The following is a 22,516-nucleotide window of genomic DNA, read 5'->3' on the forward strand; positions in this document are numbered from 1 at the left end:
TGCTGTGAGTAATGTACACAGACGGCAGATGTTACATTAAAGTTTTCCACTACTGAAGTCTCAGCATTGATGGCATGTAGAGGAAAAGGGGTAGCTGTGTAATGTTAGCTTTCACTACATGTTACCGGGTCTTTCTTGTGACAGGGACCATATTTGAAAAAAATTAGGTGATACTGCCATGTCAGTCATTTTAGACTCTACCATAACTGTTGAATTGGTCACCAGTAGCCATTTCATTGTAAGCTCAACCAGATTTGCTACTGTAAATAAAAATGATACTAATATACAAAGCATGTCATTTTACATTCACTTGTACAGTTCATATACAATAGCATGCACAACAGCTGGAGAAAACATAGCAGGGCTTAGGGATAAGTGTTTCTACCACCATCTCAACCTGATTTATTTAAACAGTGTATTTGACTTTATACAATACTAAGCTTTCTCCCCATCTCCCTTCAGTGTCACAGTTTAAAATGATGGGCTACTCCTATGACGATGACCTGGAGGAGATGTGTCCAGTCTGCGGGGACAAAGTGTCGGGATATCATTATGGACTGCTGACCTGTGAGAGTTGTAAGGTGCGCAGCAAGCAATGTCTGTCAATGATTATTTTGATATGTTTACTTTATAAATGTTGACTCTGCATGTGTGTGTCCTGCACAAAAAGAGACATATAGCCAGACTGTGCCATTATTAATCACACAGTGTTACTTAGAGCTGCATAGAACAATTCTCCTTCTCCACCTATGGGTGGAATGTGTCTTCCTTAATATCAAGTCCTATACTAGAGGCCTGGGAGCCTGACGGCTGTGTACAGTCTATCTTCTGACTGTTCTAGCTGTTTCTAGCACTGCACCTCTGGACAGAGAACTGGGATGCTATCCCTGCGGTCTGCTGGAGCCCCACTTCCAGCTTAGGACTCACAGCTCGGGGTGTAGTCAGTGTCCCACACTTTCAAAGGGGTCATTTACTGTAGGGTTGCCAGACTTGGTTGTGTGTTTGAAGCAGTTACCCTTATTTATTGAAGTGAATACTACACACATTTAATAGGCATGGCTATTACATTGGGATTTATTAAACATATCTTTAACAAGAGCAGTCCATTATTCCAGCTGGTACCTTTAGTTTTGAGTATTGTCTATTTTTGTCAATGCTTGTCTAACTTCCTCGGCCACACTAAAAGTTTTATTGACCATCAGATTGGTCTGACTGGCTCCCATATTGTAAATGATAATATTATCAACCCCACATTTGGATTTTGTATGTCAAATTTCAGAGAATTGCATTTAGCTCCATCACTGGATCTGAAATAGATGCTTGGTAGAACACACTTCAAATAGCTTCAGCAAATACAAATGAGCAAAATGGTTAATCCAACAGTTGTTTAACTGTTGGATTAACCATTTTGCTCATTGGTGTTTGCTGAAGCTATTTGAAATGTGTTCTACCAAGCATCTATTTCAGATCCAGTGATGGAGTTAAATGCAATTCTCTGAAATTCCTTGTGACTATTTATTGCATAATTCATTTGTGCTAGGCATGCAAGTTTGCAGATATCTCCCCATAATCTGCTTCGATGATCAAACGGTTTAGCTGAGGCCGTGGAACAATCATTCCTGTATAATAACATTTTACTATTCCTTTTTCCAATGTACACATTCAAGTTGAACAATGCAAACTAGTATATATTATTTAGGTTTGTTTAGCACTAAACAATTTGCAGACAAAAATAATATAATACGCAGAAAAAAAGTACAAAGTTTATACACGGTAAACTATTTTTTTTAACAAGGTTACCATTTTGAAATTAATATACTGACAAATCTAAAAGTGGGAAAATACATTGTTAACATTGAACAGGAAGTTTGAGGCGAAGTCATTATGCTACGGTTACCCAAAAGAGACAAACAAAATAAAAACAATCCATCTTACCTGATTTTGTAAGGATGAAGGATGGGGGTCAGGATTTTGAGGGTAGTCTAAAAGTGACTTCTATAGGAAATATTCCTCTTGAACTATGTGGCCTTTACTAAATCAGATGTGTTTATTTGTGCTAGTGACGGTTATTTCCTAAAAACGAAGTTTGTATAAATCCCTCTTTGTTTCGGAAGGCGATGGTGAAATAGTCTACCAAGAGCTATATTCTGCAAAAAGTAGCGACTGTGTAGTGTCAACTGAATTTAGAATTGTAAATAAGATGCGTGTGTGTGTGTATATATATATATATATATATATATATATATATATATATATATATATATATATATATATTGTTTTGCTCCTGCACACTATAGCAAACTTGTGCGTGGATTACGTGAAATCAATTCAATTTTTAAATCATATATAGCTATAATTGTGATTACAAATTTTTACATGCAATTTCTGCATAAGTGACATTAACACATTACCATCATCACTGGGACAGAAGGAGGCACATAGGGGAACAGAATGAGGCACAGAAGGGGACACTGAGGGAACAGGGGACAGAGGTGACTCAGTGTGGGGGGAGCAGAGGTGGCACAGAAGGGTGCACTGAAGGCACGGGAACAGATGTGACCCTGAGAGGGACACTGGTGGCACAGAGGAGGTACAGGGGACAGAGATGGCACAGTGTTCCGACTTAAGAATGGTTTCAGGTTAAGAACAAACCTACAGTCCCCATCATATTTGTTAACAACACACACACACACACACACACACACACACACACACACACACACACACACACACACACACACACACACACACACACACACACACACACACACACACACACACACACACACATTGTTTTTGAATTATATTCAAGAGACAGGCAGGCCCATTGAGCAGGGTGAGTAATTATGACTGTTGTGCATTGATAACACTTGTTGATTAGCCTCATTGTAAGCAGAAGGCCTGTGTAATCCATTGATAACTTTATTAACTTTATTTTGTCTTACACACCTCAAGGGCTTTTTCAAGAGGACAGTTCAGAATAATAAGAGGTATACTTGCATTGAAAACCAGACCTGTCAGATTGATAAGACCCAGAGAAAGAGGTGCCCATACTGCAGGTTCCAGAAGTGTCTCAGTGTGGGGATGAAGCTGGAAGGTAAGATAGCAATCACAATAAATCGTTGATTAACAAAGGCAAGGTTTACATTGAAACTAATTATACTGCATAACCCTGGCATTCATTGCAAATGATATAAACTAGCATTGTAGACTTAATGTCAATATACCTAATGAATTATCAGCTTGGCTTTGTCTTTTGATAGTAGGCCTAATCTACTGAGCTGAAGAGTTCATTAAAGCTGGCCATACACTGTACATTTTTTTTTTGCCCAAATAGACAAGACATTTAGTTAATGGTTGATTGAAGCGGATTTAAACTTCAGCGATTGATATTAAGTGCTAAATTTGATCTATAAATGTATCCACATTGTTGGTCTTCATTTGGTCGTAAAATAATTGATCATTATCGATGGTAATATCAATCTAAAATAAGTTTGAATGGAAACTGAATAGTATATGGCCATCAGTTGTTAGGTCTGCAACCCTCACCTGGATCATATCTCACAATAGCAAGAGGTTTTTGAAAAAGTTAGTGAATTACTGACTGTCGCATGAATGCACCCACACTGAGATTTTATTTGCTTTAAATAAATCCAGTCAAATATGCTCCAAACCTTAACACTCTAGGCCCTATGCCCCACTAGCAAATGACTCTAGCAGCCAGTGATGCATAGGATGTAGTTGGATGTAGAATGTGTGATTCTCGTTAAATCCTTTCCTTCTTTCTTTCTTTCTTTAAAAACATGAACAAAAACATAAAGCTAGATAGTGACAAAAGTGGTGCCAATAGGAGTCAATATAGACAACAGCAGATAAAAGTTGGCATGACATTTATAGTGAAGCGATTTTCAGAATGGACATAAAAACTTTCTTCAGAACAGTGATTCTAGCAGTCACTTATGCCAAATTCTAATTGGCAGTAATGATTGGTACTAGCAGTCAGTAACCCTTAAATGAAGTTAGTTCATAGTGCTGCTCAGTTGCATTGCAGAATAATTATCCATGTCAACTCACTACCCATACAATTCTATGGTGTTGTTCACAGTACTGCGTTGTAACTGACTGTGTTATTCTAGCTCGCAGGCTTTGTATTAAAGTCTATGGCCAGTCTCCATTGCAGGTCTTACTCAATATTAAGCATGTGTTATGCAACTGACCACTGCCAACCTAGTCTAATACAGTAGCCACCAATCATTAATGCATAGTACCAACAGGCAGTACTTCCTAATATCTAGCAGTCAGTAATGCTTCAGTTCTAATCATCTATAATGCATGTTCCAGCAGTCAGTAATTCATAATTCTAGTAGTTACCGTAGTAATATAAGCTTCTAGCAGTCAGTACTGCATAATTCTAGCAATCAAGATTTATTTTATTCTTATAATCAGTAATGCATAGTATGAGTATTCAGCAGTACTTCATTCTAGCAGCCAGTAATGCATAACTCTTGCAGTCAGTAATACGTAATTCTAGTACAGCATTAAGTAATGCATAATTATAGCAGTCAGTAATACATAATTTTAGTATTCAGTAATGCAAAATTCTAGTAATGCCTCTATTCAGTAATGCATAGTTGGATCATTTAGTAATATATAATTCTAGCAGTTAGTAATGCAGAATTTTAGCATTTAGTTATGCCTCTATTTGAATTAACAGCAGTACATGGTACGAGCATTAAATAATGCATAATTCTGGCAGTCAGTAATGCATAATTCTATCAGTAATGCATATTTCTAACAGTTAGTAATGCATATTGCTAGCAGTCAGTAATGCATAACTCTAGCAGTCATTAATACCTAACTCTAGCAGTCAGTAATACATAGCTCTAGCAGTCAGTGATGCATAATTCTAACAGTCAGTGATGCATAATTCTAGAAGTCAGTAATACGTAACTCTAGCAGTCAGTTATATTTAATTCTAGACGTCAGTAATACGTAACTCTAGCAGTCAGTAATACGTTACTCTAGCAGTCAGTAATAGTCAGTAGCACCTATTTGCATCTCATTGACCATCTCTAGCAGTCAGTAATATGTATTTCTAGCCATCAGAAATGCGGACTTCTAGCAGTCAGCCTCTCTAGCCACAGAGCAGTGTACAGAGGAATCACCATTCACAGGGCAGTGTAAAGAGGTTACTCCAGGCAAAGAACAGTGTACATAGGCCAGTCCCAGACACAGAGTGATGTAGAGAGGCCACTTCAGCCACAGAGGAGTGTACAGAGGGCACTCAAGCCACAGAGCAGTGTACAGAGGTCACTCCAGACACAGAGCAGTGTACAAAGAACACTCCAGGCACAGAGCGCTGTACAGAGGTTACTCACAAAGCAGTTTACACTCCCAGACACAGAGCGAGGTAGAGAGACCAGTTCAGCCACAGAAAAGTGTACAGAGGGCACTGTAGGCACAGAGCAAGGTAGGCCACCTCAACCACAAAGCACTGTACATATGCCTTACCAGCCACAGAGCACTGTACAGAGACCCCTCTTAGTAAAGAGCAGTGCACAGAGGCCACTCACAGACACAGAGCAGTGTCAGAGGTCACTCCATCCCCATAGCAGTGTACAGAGGCCACTTCATCCACAGAGAAGTATACAGAAGTATAAAGAAGCCATTCCAGGCACAGATCAGTATACAGAGGACCATCCAGCCCCAGAGCAGTGTACAGAGGCCACTTTCAGTCACAGAGGAGTGTACAGAAGCCATTCCAGGCAAAAAGCAGTGTGCAGAAGGCACACCAGCCACAGAACTGTGTACTTAGGCCACTCCCAGACACTAGACACAGAGCAAGGTAGAGAGGCCACTTCAATAGAGCAGTGTACAGAGGCCACACCAGCCACAGAGTACTGTACAGAGGCCAATTCCTGGTAAACAGCAGTGTACAGAGGCCACTCCCAGACACAGAGAACAGAAGTGTACAGAAGCCACTCCAGCCACATAGCAGTGTACAGAGGCCACTTCATTCACAGAGAAGTGTACAGAGGCCACTCCAGCCACAGAGCAGTGTACAGAGACACTCCATCCACAGATCAGTGTACAGAGAGAGGCCACTCCAGCCACAGATCAGTGTACAGAGGTCACTGCAGCCACAGAGCAGTGTACAGAGACACCCCATCCACAGATCAGTGTACAGAAGCCACTCCAGCCACAGAGCAGTGTACAGAGGCCACTCCATCCACAGATCAGTGTACTTATGCCACACTATTCACATAGCAGTGTACAGAGGCCAATCCATCCACAGAGAAGTGTACATAGGCCACTCCAGCCACAGAGCAGTGTACAGAAGCCACTCCAGCTACATAGCAGTGTCCAGAGGCCACTCTAGGCACAGGACTAGGTAAAGAGGCCACTTCTACCCAGAGCAGTGTATAGAGGCCTCTCCAGGCACAAAGCAGTTTTCAGAGGGCACTCCAGGCACAAAGTAGTGAACAGAGGGCTCTCCAGGTACAAAGCCAAAGCAATATACAGAGGCCACTCCAGGCACAAAGCAGTATATAAAGTCCACTCCAGGCACAGAGCCAGGAAGAGATGCCACTCCAGGGAGACTCCTGTGAGGGTGACAGATAATTTATGAAAATGGTCCCAAACTATTTCACTTCTCAGTACTTAGCAATGGTAGATCAAACTGAGAAAGTAAAGTAACTGTATCTGCCATGTTTCAGTCTGTCTCACAACCCAGATGTCTTGTTTTACATGTGGCAAATTCACATTATAAAGCCAGCGAGTCTAGATTTGGCCTTAGGAATTACAAGCAGTTCACAATATTTAATGATTGGCTTTAGTTCTTGAGATAATAAGTGAAAATACAGAGCAATCGAAAACGGCTGTTAATACCTTCTTATACTATGCAGACAGCAATTCTTAGGACAAAAAACAGGTTTGGAGAGAAAGGTCACCCAGGTCAAGCAAACCACAAATACACTTTCGACTATCACCCTGCAACTGATCTTTTCAGTTGGGACTTCAGTTTTTTTTTCTCTATTTAAAAAAGAGACTTTTATAGGTTTCCAGATGTGAAAAGTGTAGTATATAGAATGCCTAAAAAGAAAAATAAACCTGGCAGACGGGGAAATGTGAGAAGAATGTACTTTTTTCTCGAGGACTTTATTTTCCCCCCAAAAAACTTTGTCTGTATCTAATTATTGGAAGAATTTTAAAATTGCTGAGGAAAAAAAAAACAGCTTTTTCAGATGTGCTAATTAACAATTTGTCCATGCATTGCTTGTAATGGTCCTCTGTATGGCTAGGATGAAATATTCCACCATCGGATGAATAACACTATTTTCATATATACTGCAGTGTTATGATGGTAGAAGTAGTGTACAGCTATTTTACAGCAGCCGTCATCCACAACTCATGCGCTATGTAATGATACCACCGTGTATATTTTACTAATAGACCCATTAAAGCTAAATTGTAGTCTATAAATTACTCAGATTCATTAATTGCAGAAGTCTTTATGCTAGATGTGTTTCTGAGATCCCCATGCATTTTTAATGGTGCTGTAATCACTCTTTTGCATAAGAGCCAGTGGCCAAGGTAGGCTCAGTCAGTGTCACTCTCTATCCCATTAAACTTGCACCACGGTGAAACTAACCGCTGTGCTAATCCCCATTAAAATCACCCCCCTGGCTGCAGCAGAACCAGATTTCTGTTTAATTATTCCTAAAACTGAAGACTTTGCTTTTCACTAGCTTTTGTAAAAATAAATTGCTTTTTTTTTACCTATGAACGTGAAGAGCTGAAAGAAATATATGAAAAGATACCAACACCTCTATCTAGGAAAGTTTCACATTTACGCTCCTGAAATGTATAGATTAACACTGTTTTGATTTATGGTTTTAGCAATCATATATGACGTTTAAAGGTACACCAAAGTTATTTTTCTCTGAAACAGTATATACTCAGTGGTAACAAAAAACAAAACAAAACATATTTTATACTGTTTTATCACATTTGGCCCTAATAACAGTAGCAGTTGCCATGAGAAGGTGTGTCTCCAAACAACTTGTGTACCATGCCATGTTCACCCACCCAGGTCCACTTCCATATAGCATTTATTTTATGCTTTGTGTTCTGGTCCAATTATAATTGCTATCCTTACAACAGCTCTACAGTCTTTGTAATGCACCGACACTGATAGGAAGTCTGTATAGATTATACTTCCTGACAGTAAATGTCCTCATGACAAGGTTGTATCCCGGGAGGCTGTTGATTCATGACTTTGCAGACTTCTGTTCATAGTCTTGCAGCGGGTAGCTGTTGAGTCTTGGAGTTTCTGCTATGGTCAGCTCAGTCACAGATCAGAGTAGCTCTCTGCAATGGAACTCTATTATCATTGCTTTGTCATGCTGCATTCACCTCCCTCTGCTCACAGAATTAAGGACTGTTGTCTGTATTTTCATCATTTATTTTATCACAATTACCACAAATAACCATTTTGAATGTACCATTATATCATTTTATTCGGAAGAGAGTCAGTGCACAAAGCAGTTCAAAATGAATTAGCAGTTCACATACTGTAAAGAAAAACAAAAGTTTGCTTTCTTAAAACAAAAAGAATTTGCGATAATTCAGGTTGAAGTGAGCTTGAGATGTCTCCCAGAGCAACACTGCTGAATATATGCAAATTAACCATTGTTACTGTAAAATGGCAGTATTTGCTCTAGTCATGAAAGAGTTAAGTAACCCTGATGTTAGTAGTTACTACAGACAAATTAATCTCCTCACATTCAAAATAAATGGAGAAATGATTGTTGGCCTGTTAATATATTCCCTGATATTGAAATGGAGCAGGTGGTCCCACTCCTACTGTGGTGTCAGAGTTTTTATTTTCATAAAACATTTGTTTTTAATGTTATAAAGACAAAATAATAAAGTTTTGAATAAGGTAGGCTTAGAACTTCAGTGAGGTTTTCATAATTGCCTGTGATAACAGTGGGGAGATTCTCTCACTTTCTGGCATTAGTCATGTAACTGCCACTGGCATCCTGTACATTCAAGCAGAGAGGCGAGTATTTTCAATGCTTGTAATTGGTTAATGATTACTCATGAAACATGCTACATAGACATATGTTGATGATTATGGACTGCTTTAATGAATTCTTACAGGATTTTTCAAAAACATACATATAAATGTACATTTCTCCAAGAGTAAAATTACCGGTAAATTACTTTTTTTCCTTATGTCCCATCACGTACAGTAGGCAGTAGTCATCTGACAGATCTGTCCGGTTTTAGACTAGTAGATCTTCTCATGCAAGATTTTTGGTTATTTCTTTAAGAGTACTTCTCGGTTATTTGGAGCAATTACTGAACTGCAGTAGCACAGTCCAACTGTTATTAATATTATTATTTATTTATTTATAAAGCGCCAACATATTCTGTGGCGCTGTACAATGTAAGAAAACAAACAAGGGATACATAATAATACAGACAATGATATACATCAAATATGAACACTGGTACAAAATACAGAACAGGTAATTACAATAGCAGATGTAACATGACGACTAAAATGTATAAGTGTATAACAGAGTGCAAGCAATTAAAATAACAATCCATGACACAAAAGGGTATGTTAAAATAGTATGTTACTGAGTACAGAAGCTGGCTGACATCTTTGGTCAGAGTCTTTTTGTATATAGATCATTTCCAGTGAGCGCTTTTGTAAAGGATAAAAGTAATACTGAGAATCTCCCATGAGGAGATGGACTAGTCCACAACCTGTAAGATCTATCAGCTTTTTTACTACCTACTATAAGTGACAGGAACATTGGAAATAAGTAACTTATAGTGCATTTTTCTCTGGAATAAATGTGAATGATAGATGTTTGTGATAGTGGTCCTTTAAGATCATTTTACTTTTTTCCAGGAAAGTTTGGACAAAATGATATGTTGCTATGTATGAACATATTTAAAAAACAAAACATAAAACTAATGGGTGCCATGGACATTAGATGGCTTTTCCAGGGATGTTTACTGGTATTGACACATAAACACAAACAGCTGACTCTCCAAGCACTTGTGTTTATGTCTATAGAATCGGTGGGCACTATGCAGCAAGCAACAAAAGCCGTTGGCACTGGTTACCTTGACCAATGTGGCTTAGAGTGCTCAGATAATCCATCCTGCATGATTGGCTGTCCATTGGCCATTAGCTCTCGGTTATAAATAATGTATAGTTTTTGTATCATTTATAACATGTGGATTTTAAATGTTCTATAATATACAAATGAGGACGTAACTATTAGAGTATTAGAGCTACTATAATATACAAATGCAATCAAGATTTGCATCATATTAGGAATACATAATAGTTATAAGCAGTGATCACAGAAATACATTTGCAGTGCCTCATCCCCCTTTACAGGATCTTTAATCAGTACTGTATAATGTAAATATATTTAAGCCACAATGGTTATATAATATTATTACCATAGAGCCAAATTAATCCATGCCATGCACTGATGAGGATCAAACAACCCGAAACAGTCTGTATGCATGTTGGATTATTATGGCTCTGTACAAATTAACAAGCTGACACATCATTGCATTCCAGCGGTTCTGGAGGTGTGTTTAGCTTCTAAGGGTACAATGGTTAATTTGCATATATTCAGCAGTGGTGCTCTGGGAGACATCTCAAGCTCACTCCAACCTGAATTATCGCAAATTCTTTCTGTTTTAGGAAAGCAAACATTTGTTTTTCATAATATTCTTAAACTTAGCTTCAGCAATATGGAGCATGTGCAGTGAAGTAAATTAAATGTATAGTTCTAATGCTAGACTTTCTTTTTTCATTTTACAGCTGTGAGGGCCGACCGGATGCGAGGAGGAAGAAATAAATTTGGGCCAATGTACAAACGGGACAGAGCACTGAAACAACAGAAAAAAGCTTTAATTCGAGCAAATGGACTCAAACTTGAAGCTATGAGCCAAGTCATCCAAGCCATTCCCACAGACCTTACCATTTCTTCAGCTATTCAGAATATCCACTCTGCATCAAAAGGTCTACCTCTAAACCATACTGCCCTTCCCCCAACAGACTTTGACAGAAGTCCATTTGTAACGTCCCCTATTAGCATGGCCATGCCACCTCATGGCAGCCTGCAAGGTTATCAGGCCTATGGGCATTTCCCAAGTCGTGCTATCAAATCGGAGTACCCGGATCCTTACACCAGTTCTCCAGAGTCTATCATGGGATACTCTTATATGGACAGCTATCAGTCTAGCTCCCCCTCTAATATCCCACACCTTATAGTGGAACTCTTGAAATGTGAGCCAGATGAGCCTCAAGTCCAAAGCAAGATCATGTCATACTTGCAACAGGAACAAGCCAACAGGAGCAAACATGACAAACTTAACACCTTTGGACTCATGTGCAAAATGGCAGACCAAACCTTGTTTTCCATAGTTGAATGGGCAAGAAGCAGTATATTCTTCAGAGAGCTCAAGGTAAGGCAAATCCTTAAGAAAATACAACAAATCTTAGAGAGTATTATAGCTACATTCATTGCAGATATTAGTGTTTTTTTTTTTTTTTGCTAGTGAATTTTTAAAGGATAACAATGGTTTCAATGGCATTTGGCCCACTTCTCCTAGGGCAGGGAGACACTTGCACTTAGGCCTATAGCCTATGTAGCTTCACCACTATGGATCTATGTAGAGTACTAAATATTAGTTAATATCTGTTGAGTACCATTCTGTAGTATCAAATCTCACTGAAGCTTTGTAGAGTTTCAAATCTCAGTTAACCTTTGTATGAAATGAGTAAAGCAGTGTGTGTAAATAGAAAGCATATCTTCACACTTTGGGGTATGTTTGCCAACGTACAGTACATTTTCAGTGCACAATTTCAGTGCAATTTCAGTGCGCTGCTAGTATAACGTGCAATACACATATAGGCCTGTATGCAATTAACTTTTTCTCCTGAGTTATCTACTGGAAGATAATTTTCATCTTCTGTTTAAAATAAGTTTTCAGCATTTTACAATTGAAAAAGCACCAAAAAGTTGGTGAAAAAGTATTATCAAAATTATTTTGAGCATTTTCTTGCTTGCTGGTGGTTTAAATGGCATTTAATGACAAGTTGTAAAATGTCATCTAGGAGAAAAAGTGAATTGCATATGGGCCATTGGCTCTTATTCAATTCACTTTTTCACCTGAGTTTTCTTCTAAGTGATAATTTTGCAACTTACAGAGACTCTGAAGCGACATTAAAAATCGCTTTTTACCTTATAATCAACATTGGCATGTCTGCCCCTGCTATAACGCCGCTATCCCGCAGCTGAACGAGGAGTCTTTACCCCCCAAATCCCCTCCGTTGTTCCCGGGCAGCACTTCCTGTTGAGGCAGGGCTAATGGCCACAGCCCTGCCTCTCAGCCCGTCTATCAGCGCTGAACGCCGCCTCTCCCCCGCCCCTCTCAGTCTTTCTTCACTGAGAGGGGCGGGGAGAGGCAGTGATCCGCCAGCTGATAGACGTGCATAGAGGCAGAGCTACAGCCATTAGCTCTGCCTCCATGAGAAGCAGAATCTACGACCAAGTTGGTTGTGGATTTTGCAGGGGCCGCGGGATAGCAGTGTTTTAGCAGGGGCAAACATGCCCATGTTGATTAGAAGTTAAAAAGAATTTTTAATGTCGCTTCAGAGTCTCTTTAATAAAATGCTTTTTTAACCACAACAAATCAAGAAAATGCTCAAAATAATTTTGATAGTCATTTTTCAACTACTTTTTGGAACTTTTTCACTTATTTCAAAGAGAAGATGAAAAATTATCTCTTAGGAGAAAACGTAGGGGAAATAAATTGCATATGGGCCATAGGCCCTTATTCAATTCACTTTTTCTCTTATGCTGGGGATACACGGTACGTTTCTGTACCGTGTATTGACCAGCTGATCCGGCCAGCTGATAATATTCAGCTGGCCTGATCAAGCCGCTCGACCCTCGCCCACTCGATTCCCGCCGGTGGACAGTGGCAGGGAATCGAGCGGTGATAAGGAAGCGCCGGCGGGGATGTGCGGCAATCGATCCGCGCGCGCAGACGAGCGGGGATGCGCCGACATCGAGCCGTGTGTGCCCGGCATTAGGTTTTCTCTAAGGAGATCATTTTTTATCTTCTATTTAAAGTAACTTTTCAACAACTTTGCAATTGAAAAAGTACCAAAATTATTCTGAATATTTTCTTGTTTTCTGGTAGGTTAAAAGACATTTTATTATATTGATAAGGTGTTAAAATATAACCTAGGTGAAAACTTAGGAGAAAAAGTAAATTGAATAAGGTCCAATGACTCATATGCAATTCACTTTATCTCCTGCTTTTTCTCCCAATTGATATTTTCAGACTTTTCAATAAAATGCCTTTTAGACCATTGGCAAGCAAAAAAAAATCCGAAAATGATTTTGATAATATTTTTTCACCTACTTTTTGGTACTTTTCTCACTGCAAAGTGCTGAAAAGTTATTCTAAATGAAATATCAAAAATTACCTCCTAAGAGGAATCTCAGGAGAAAAAGTTAATGGCCCAATGTCCCATATGAAATTCACTTTTTCTCCTGAGTTTTCTCCTAGGAGATACATTTTCATCTTCTTTAAAAAAAAAAAAAAAAACTTTTGATCTCTCTGCAATTGCAAACTACAAAAAAGCAGCTGAAAAAGTACTGTCAAAATTATTTTGCATATTCTCTCGCTTGCTGGTGGTTTAAAATGCATTTTATTGCCCCACTGTGAAGTATCATCTAGGCGAAAACTCTGGAGAAAATGCCCAGTCTGACATACCCTGTTATTTCTAATGTATGGGATTTAAATTCATGTTCAGTGAAAACTACTGTAATACATGGATAAAAAATAAGTGGATCTGCAATGTGTTATAGCTTGAGAAAAAGATTTCCAAACCTACTAGGAACCAACCTAAATTTCTTATGCATCCGCAGAAGGAGGGAAGTTTAGTGAAAAGTTGGTCTGAATTTTTAAAAAATATTTCTGCTGTGTGTGAAGAGTTTAGGGCCTTTTTCCACTGGGTGCAAATTTGTGCGATTTTTTTTCAGCACACAAATTTGCACAGCAATGAATTGCTAGGGGACTGTTTCTATTAGATGCAAAAATTGCATCCACAAAAAAAACGGACAACCATGTTGCTATTTTTCAGACGTCGCTACATGCAACATCTGAAAAATAGCAACATGGTTGTCAGTTTTTTTGCAAAAACTGATTTCCTACATGGAAATCAGTTTTTGCATATGCGATACATAATAACAATAGGAGTTCCTTCTTTGTAAAAATCGCACCAAATAAAAAAAATCACATATATGTGTATGTGATTTCACATGCGAATTTTGCATCCGAATGTTAACATGCAATTAGCATGCTTGTAGTGGAAATGTAGCCTTAGTGCACCCACCTATACCATAGTCACCCACAGTGAGCATTGTTGAAACGTTAGTGAATAAGTAAACAAGCAGTTGCAGGCATGCAGCAATGGGTTTCTAATAAATTAAGGAGAGCCTACATTTATTTTTCTACAAGTTCCCACAACCACTATAATATTCCACCAATCCACCTCATGGTTGAATATGATTCATGCAAAAGCTCCAGATTCCTGTCACCTAAATGAAGACAATTTTTAATAAAGCCAGTTTTACAAGTGAGTGAATTAATAAGATGACATACACCTGGAAACATAGTCCCAATAACCTCTAGAAATCACACGTGTTTGGAGAACTTGGTTTTTATGGTGGAGATGCTCATGCTGGGAATACATGGGTCAATTTTGCCGCTCGATTCTCCTGCTCGATCGTTTCGCCATTCGATTCCGCAGTCAATTTTCTTATCTTGCGCTCGTTTTTCTTATCATTTTCCATTCACTTCAATACGGAATCGTGCGGTGAAATGATCGGGTGGGAGATCGGACATGTCGGAAATTATCTATCGAGCCATCTTAATGGCTCAAAATCAAGCCGTGTATCTCCAGCATTACAGAGTTATCTTAAATGAGTTTACAGGAAAATGGTGCTAGTGTTAACTGTGTAACACCAACCACTGACACTTGTGCAACTGATGACCTTTCAGAACATTTGGACAAAACCTCTGTTGTGTGAGAATCTACTTTATTAGATGCTGTTTAGCTTGATTGTTGTATTAGGACCTCTCACTGCATAGTTAAAGTAACATTTTGCTAATGTGATGAAATTTGAATGCAAATCTAGCTATGTGTGGCTATCTCCAATTCCTTTGCAAGCATAAGATAACAGCAGCCCAGTCTAGCCAACTTTGGCCAGTAAGTGGTGATCTTGTAAAGCTCACACCACCAAATAAGGAACAATCATTTAGGCAGAGTAGATAGGATGTCTAAATTCCCATTCCCTGCACTCCTCTCTGCTCCACCAACCATATCACCCCCACCCCTTATTAGGTGCCAGCAGTGGTGCACTACCTGCTCTTCACTTACCCATACAAGAAAAATAAACTTGCATGGTTAGCTGGCCTAAAGCTACGTACACACATATGTCACCCCAAACCATCTTTGGGGTTGTTAAAAATCACTGTTCAGATATATCAGAATATTCAAATAGCTCATGATGACCCAGATACATTTGCTTGGCCTATAGTTGGGCAGCAAGTCTTTCCTATAGAGATGACAATGGTTGGGGAATAAGCAGGAGATGTGTCACTACAGCAACAAAAAATATTAGCAATTAGCAGAGTTTTTCAGTTTAGAATCTCTACTAAAGTGGAAGTGAATGACAACAAGATGCCTTTACAGACAGCATACTGTCACCCACACCAATCACAATCCAATCCAGCCGTCACTCGGCTGTATTTACATGAGCTTGTGGCCAAAATTGTCACCCACAGGATGAAGTTCTGATTGCCACAGGTGACAATTATAGAACATAACTATGCACCTTGAGTGTTTGTGGATCTGTCTACAAATAGAATGACATTGTTATTATTGTGTATTTGTGATTATTTTCTTGGCCTGATTGTGATCAGACCATGATTTTACCCATTGAAGTCTATGAGGAACTTTTGGGTGACATCCCTTTCCATCTTTCATGCTGTATTGAAAATATTTCAATTTCACACTTTCTAAATATAACTTCTCTGTTCAGTCATTTATGACTATTTGATTTGCTATGTAAATATTTTTTTTATACTTGCAAAACTGTATTAATAGATTACCCCAAAGTGAAGTGAATAGAAATTGAGCATAGTTATGCAATTGTATGTTTATGCACAGCTACGTAGACAGTAGTTTATATTTGTGGCTCTGGTTTTAAGTCTCTTTAGATTGCAGAAAACTTATAGCCTTTAACATAATGGAGAAATTATCTCTCTAAATAAGGTGTTTCATACTCTTCTACATTTTACTGATTCTGGGGGAAAATATGGCATGAACGTCATGTTAGATAAATATTTTGGAAAGCCACAGGGAGCAGGGCATAAGTGGTGATATTTTTATCAACTGACATTTTTTTAATTCTTGGACTGAGGTTCAAAGATTGAATTTACTTTGGTTGCATCAAACAAGCACACACTGTGCCCAGTAAATTATTATGGGGTCAGAGAAAGTATATTTGCAAATTCAACATAAAGTGCAACGTCAATGAACCCTGCTGATTTGGTTTCAACAATATCTAAACTTCAGCACAGCACAATCTTGTGGTGTTCACTTAAAAACTCATCGGAGTTATTGAAAATACACATGACTGACCCGCGGGGTCAGGACTTTCCACGACAGCGCTGAAAGGATGTTTAATTATTTAGGCTAACAAGTCACATATAATTAGGCAGCTAGAAGTGTCTTGGTTTTTTTAAAGTTATAAAAGCAGGAAATGTCTCTAACGGGCTTGATGAAAGGAACGTTCAGGTCTGTTCTTTCAATTACTGATCGTGCGCTCCACACACAGCAGTGGGCCTATTGTACAAACAATTCAATTGTACAGCTTCCCTGGAAGTTATTACAAAACAGCAGTCATTTTTCAGCTACTTGTGTTGTAAATTGTATTAATTATTTTCAGGTTTACAACAGGAGAATATGGTGTAGCATTCTAGCGATATAGCGCAGGCTTTCAACGTAGGCTATGGGTACCCATGGGGATACTTCTGACAAGTTCATGGGGTAATTCTGCCAGTTAAAATAAATGCATCATAATGGTATAAAGTTTACGGAAAATTTAAAGATATGTAAAATATACCTGAGGCGTTAGAGCTACTTGTGACCAGAAGAAATATAGCTTTGCAGCAGATTTTTCGCAGATAGTGGGTACTACAAAAAAATTGTAAATATGTTAAGGGTTACTTGAAATAAAATGATACTTTTGTTTTTTACACAGGGGCACATACCGTAACCTTATCTTAATGATGTTGGGAAACTCCTTACTACATCATGTATTCATTTGAATATTTTCTGCTCATGTCTTAAAAATATGGGTGGGTGTCTAAGTCTGTGTTTGCTTGTGTGTGTGGTGTGGGGAGTCGCGTTCTTGTCAATTCAGTACAACTATCATGGACCTATCCACTGCTTTATAGTCTAAATGCACAGCATAGCTACATTTAATGGATATATTTTTCCATTAATCTGGTCTAGAGAAACTAGAAAGTGAATTAATAGTTTGTAAGTGTGACTTTGTCACTCATTAAGACAAAGAAGATGAAATAAGCTTGTATGTGATCTTCTGAGGTGTTTTCCTGTCACTTTCTGCCCAGACTAATCTCTAATCAAACAGAACATGACTAGGTGCGTGTCAAATATATTTAGATAGACATTATGCTGTAATAACAAATTTGTTCATTTTCTTTCAGAGTCCAGAGACCCAGAGACTCTTTACTGTATTTCATAATGATTTTTGCTGGAGTGTTTCCCACAAGTTTTAAGCAGTTAGCATGCTTATAATAATAATGTGTAGCAATCTTGTACCAAAAATGAATAGAGTGACACCAATGTTTCTGGGAAATATTGATGTGTGTCTTTAGTATTTTCTATTTTTTATCATAGAAATGTATAGTAAGAAACATCTTTGTGGCTCCAGATAGTATTATTATTACTCTATAGCAAAATGTTATTTTGTTATGGAATACTACTTACGGTACGTTTTCATTTTTATCTATCGTTTGTTCCGTTGAACTTTATTCTGATCTGGCCTTGGTTAAATTTGTTGAGATGCTAGAAAAAGGTGTCTTGCAAAGTATACAGGAGGAAAGTTAGAAGCAGCCTTGTACATAATGTTTATGAACTTAATTAACAGTAAAGTGATTTGTGTACAGTGCAGTAACATGTAGCTACAAATCGCATTCCGTAATCACAGCGAGGTGATGAAAGTTGATTTGTGATTGGTTATTGTATCTTGCACATGTTGTGGAACTTATTAAATGGCATAATGAAGTATGATAGTTCTATAAACATGAAGAAATAATTTTAACAGGGACAGAACATTTGGTGGTGTTATGTAGTCTTTAAAATATTGTTCTCAAATATTGTTCTCAAGATCTGTCTATATTTATATTTATAAACCAATTTATTTTCCTATTTAGATTAATGTTAAAAAATCATCTTCTCATATGAATAGAGAAATTGAGTTTTCCCATGGGCAATAAACATTTATGTAAGAATTCCCTTTGATGATAATCCAGTTTGGAGAGTAAGCATTTCATTCACACTTACCTATCACACACTGGTGGCAAAAGATTTTTATGAAAAATGATTCTGTCGTCCTTCTTATTGTTGTATGAAATCTAAATATATTTTGGTGACATAAAGGGAAGTATCACAGTATCATGAGGGTAAACTATTTAAAGCTATTTAAATCCACTCTGACTTTAAATAAACCCTAAATTGAAGAGTGTGTAGATTTGGATTTGCCTAATAAACAGAGGAAATATAATGAATAAAATGTTCTACTGCAGGGTCCTTTTTATATTTAGCACTTCCAGTAATTTGAGCCAACTAGGAACAAAAGGAGGGTTAAATATAGACGAGGGATAATAGATAGCCACAGCAATATTCCTCAGATAATGTTTCCATATCATAGAGAACGTTCAAAGGGGCAAGGGTTATTTTTAAGGATTTCTCATGCTAACAGTGGGGGCTCTGCTCTGCTTTACAGACTAAGTGCACAAGTGGTTGTGATTTCTTAAAAGGACTTAATAGAGGATTGTGCTATTTATGCTTTCTGTAGAGAACTAGTACAGCAACAAATTGTAAATATAGCTTCTATAGAGTCTGTCTACAGTCCAGCTTAGTCAGATGTATCATTTGGAGTCACTTGTAATTTCTGAAGCAATGCATGCATTTTCATGGCTTCATTTACTAAAAGTTCACAGGCCCAGCTTACTGCAGGCGGTCAGTGAGCTGAAGAGGATTAAGAATCAAAATATGTAAATCCTCCCTAACCCCAGTTGTTTTTTGTTTTTTGAGCACTATGATGGTGAACTCTGAGGAACTCAACTCAACTGAGGCAGTTACCCAAGGAGAATTCTTTTTTGCCCTAGGACATACATTACAATGATTAATCACATAGATAGATAATATATAGATAGATAGATATCTTCATTCATTTTTTTACGTCTTCTGAAGGTCATTGGGCGAGTAGGTGTTCCAGACAATACATAATTATGGTCCACAATGACGTACATAGAATAAGCCACTGCCAAAAATTATATTGGAAAACTAGTCATGGATGAACTTGAAGAAATTAAACAATAAAATTCCTTTTTTTGTGGCAAAAGAATACTCCTCATATAATATGTTGTGTGTGTTGCTAATCCCACAGTAAAACTAAGGCTTTAATGCTATTATAAAAACATATGAAAACAATTTACCCTCACCCAGAAATACATTTCAGTTGCATACAGTTAGTCCATTACATATATAACATTGCATTTAGATACATAGACATGTACAATATACATGTATGCCAGACACGCATTTCAAGGCTTAAAGTCGCGGTGTAATGTATAAATGGAAATGTATAGCCTTACATGTTGCCAACAGCAATTCTCTCTTTTTTGGCACACCGCTTCCATTTTAGATGTATTACCGTGGTGATAATTATTTTACCCATATATAACTGTGACTTGAGAAGTGTAAATCTGCTTATACACAACACTTCAACAGCTATATTTTTTCTGTAGTAAACTTTGTGCTTCTTTATGAAATTAGTTATGTGGGATCACCACTCTCGTTTGCATCCAATGCTTGTATGAATGTATTATGTATTTGAATCATTGGCCTATAAAGAGGTGAGTTTTAGCTGCGAAATGTGTGTCAGGTGTTTAAGTACGAAGGAACATTAATGTATGTTTAACTGGATGCATTTTTATATGCATTATAGACTACCTTTATTCAGTTGAAATTTATTTTTGGATGTAGGTATACTGCTGTCATACTTATTTATGCTTTAATTAATGGCTAAGTTTTATCTTGAGATTAGCATTGCACTGTATGTTGCTTCAGAAGTAATTTTCACCCCTAAAAGGCCTTGTTTGTTTCATTTGTTAAGGATTATCAAGGACATTGCAGTTTTTCCAATTGGTTGCTCAGTGCAAGAAAGACTAGGGTGAAAATGACACCTTTGGTATATGAGCGTCTTTTGGTTTTGCACATGTATATCCACACTTCAAGTAAAAATAGCGATGATATAATACTACAGTATGATCCAATGATACAGAATAGAAGGCAAAGCGAAAGCGCACAACCAGTAAAATGCAATCTTTATTCCAGTAGGTTAAGAATTACAGGCAACAGTACTACATCAGGATGCAGAGAGGTACAAGCAGATAGGTGGTCAAGAGCCGTTTCATGCCAAAGGCTTTCCTATTTAGTCCTGGATCCTATGCAAGTCCACTTGGGTGCAAATGGGAGAAGAGCTCACAGCATTCAAAGAATGGTATCAAAGCAGGGAGAGGAGCCATAGTTGGACTTACCATCACCACTTAGCCACTCTCCACAGCTTAAAAAGACACCAAAGTGAAAAAATTATGATATAATGAATTGGTTGTGTAGTACAGATAATGACTAGAACATTAGTAGCAAAGAAAATGTTCTTATATTTTTATTTTCAGTTAAATAGTTTTCTTTATAACATTGCATAATTCTCTAATATTTGCAGTTCACACCCTACTCAGCATTCTAAATGATTTTTTCAGGAGTTAGTGAACTTTTGAACTGTCTTCTGCAAAAGAAAAAACAATACAATGACTGACACTTGAGATAACAAGCTTCAAAAGACAAAGCTCTCTGCGGCTTTGAAAGTTGTGGAGCTCAGTGGCTCTTTTGCATAGATAACAACTGGAGTTTCTTAACTCTTCCTGTACTGGAAACAATATTAGACTTTTGTCTCTGCTCCTAAAGTTTTATTTCTTAGCTGTATTACACAAACAAATCATTATATCATATTTTTTTTCCCGCTTCCGTGTCTCTTTAATGCTGTGCAAACAAGCTGTGTCTCTTCCACACATCTTGCCCATGCCAGCACCAGAATCTCACATCCATGTTCATATCATTTGGTCCTGCACATGAACACGCTGAAATATGGGTAGGATCGACTGATATTTACCAACATGTCATAGTCTTGACTGTACTTTGGGGCTTACCTTATACATGTAGACAATGACATTTAATCTAAGCTGGAAAGGTAACAAAATAAGGTAGTAAGGAACAGCATGTGCTAATTTAGAGTTTAGGTATGTACTCATTTAGGATGATAGTTGGACGTGCAAATCAGATCCATCTACAGTTATTAAACTTAGCAAAATATCTCTGTACAGTACAGTCAGTTTAATGGATGTTCATAGCTTTCGGTGCAGATCAGACCACTCAAGACTTCTTCTCCTAAAACTCTGTACAAACAGTAGATGAAACTCGGCAGATGCGGCTGATAAATGACCACCTCTGCTAAGAATCCATTGTGTGTACGATAGTCCCTGACCCCTCTCGACAGCTCACCCAGCAATCTGGCCTGGCAGATCACTTTGGCTGAGTAGCAGCCAAAATTCTCCCCACTTGCCCTTCCCTCCATGTGACGTCACTCCTGCAAAATAAAAATTTCCCTCGTTATACTGGCCTTAGTTGGGTTGATTTCTTTAGAGAAAATATCTTTTGTTCCAATAATGACAGAACTTTCCTACAGCAAATGTTCAGCTCAAGTGTGTGGGTATGTGTGTGTGTTTGTGTGTTCTGTGCCTTTGTTATTGTCACTACCTCAGTTATGTTTTTTTAGACAGCAACTTTGTAACCATGCATTTTGAATTGTTTTTGTATAGCTTCTACATTATTGTTTTCTGTTGTTCAGTGCAAATTTGAGCTGCATTATTGTGGTATGTCCGTATTCTGCATTATTTAAGCAACATTTTATGAATAATATGCTAAGCATGTTTGTGTTAAGTTAGCCATGCTTTCATTTTTCATTCATTATGTCAGAACATCCACAGAATGTAGGCATTGCCAGTTGGTATTGTACTCCCG

At 37.9% G+C, this 22,516-nt stretch overlaps 1 protein-coding gene across 3 annotated transcripts in view; it reads left to right on the forward strand.

Annotated features, from left to right (window-relative positions):
• Positions 1–22,516, forward strand: part of NR5A2 (nuclear receptor subfamily 5 group A member 2) — a 196,308-nt gene that overhangs the window by 57,421 nt on the left and 116,371 nt on the right. For all 3 annotated transcript variants that reach the window (XM_068240082.1, XM_068240081.1, XM_068240080.1), the window contains 3 exons: positions 463–581; positions 2,956–3,097; positions 10,862–11,508. In XM_068240082.1, the coding sequence (XP_068096183.1) occupies positions 463–581; positions 2,956–3,097; positions 10,862–11,508 (908 nt within the window). The remainder of the gene's footprint in view (positions 1–462; positions 582–2,955; positions 3,098–10,861; positions 11,509–22,516) is intronic.

This window comes from Hyperolius riggenbachi, chromosome 6 (assembly GCF_040937935.1).
Source record: "Hyperolius riggenbachi isolate aHypRig1 chromosome 6, aHypRig1.pri, whole genome shotgun sequence".
Classification (NCBI taxonomy): domain Eukaryota; kingdom Metazoa; phylum Chordata; class Amphibia; order Anura; family Hyperoliidae; genus Hyperolius; species Hyperolius riggenbachi.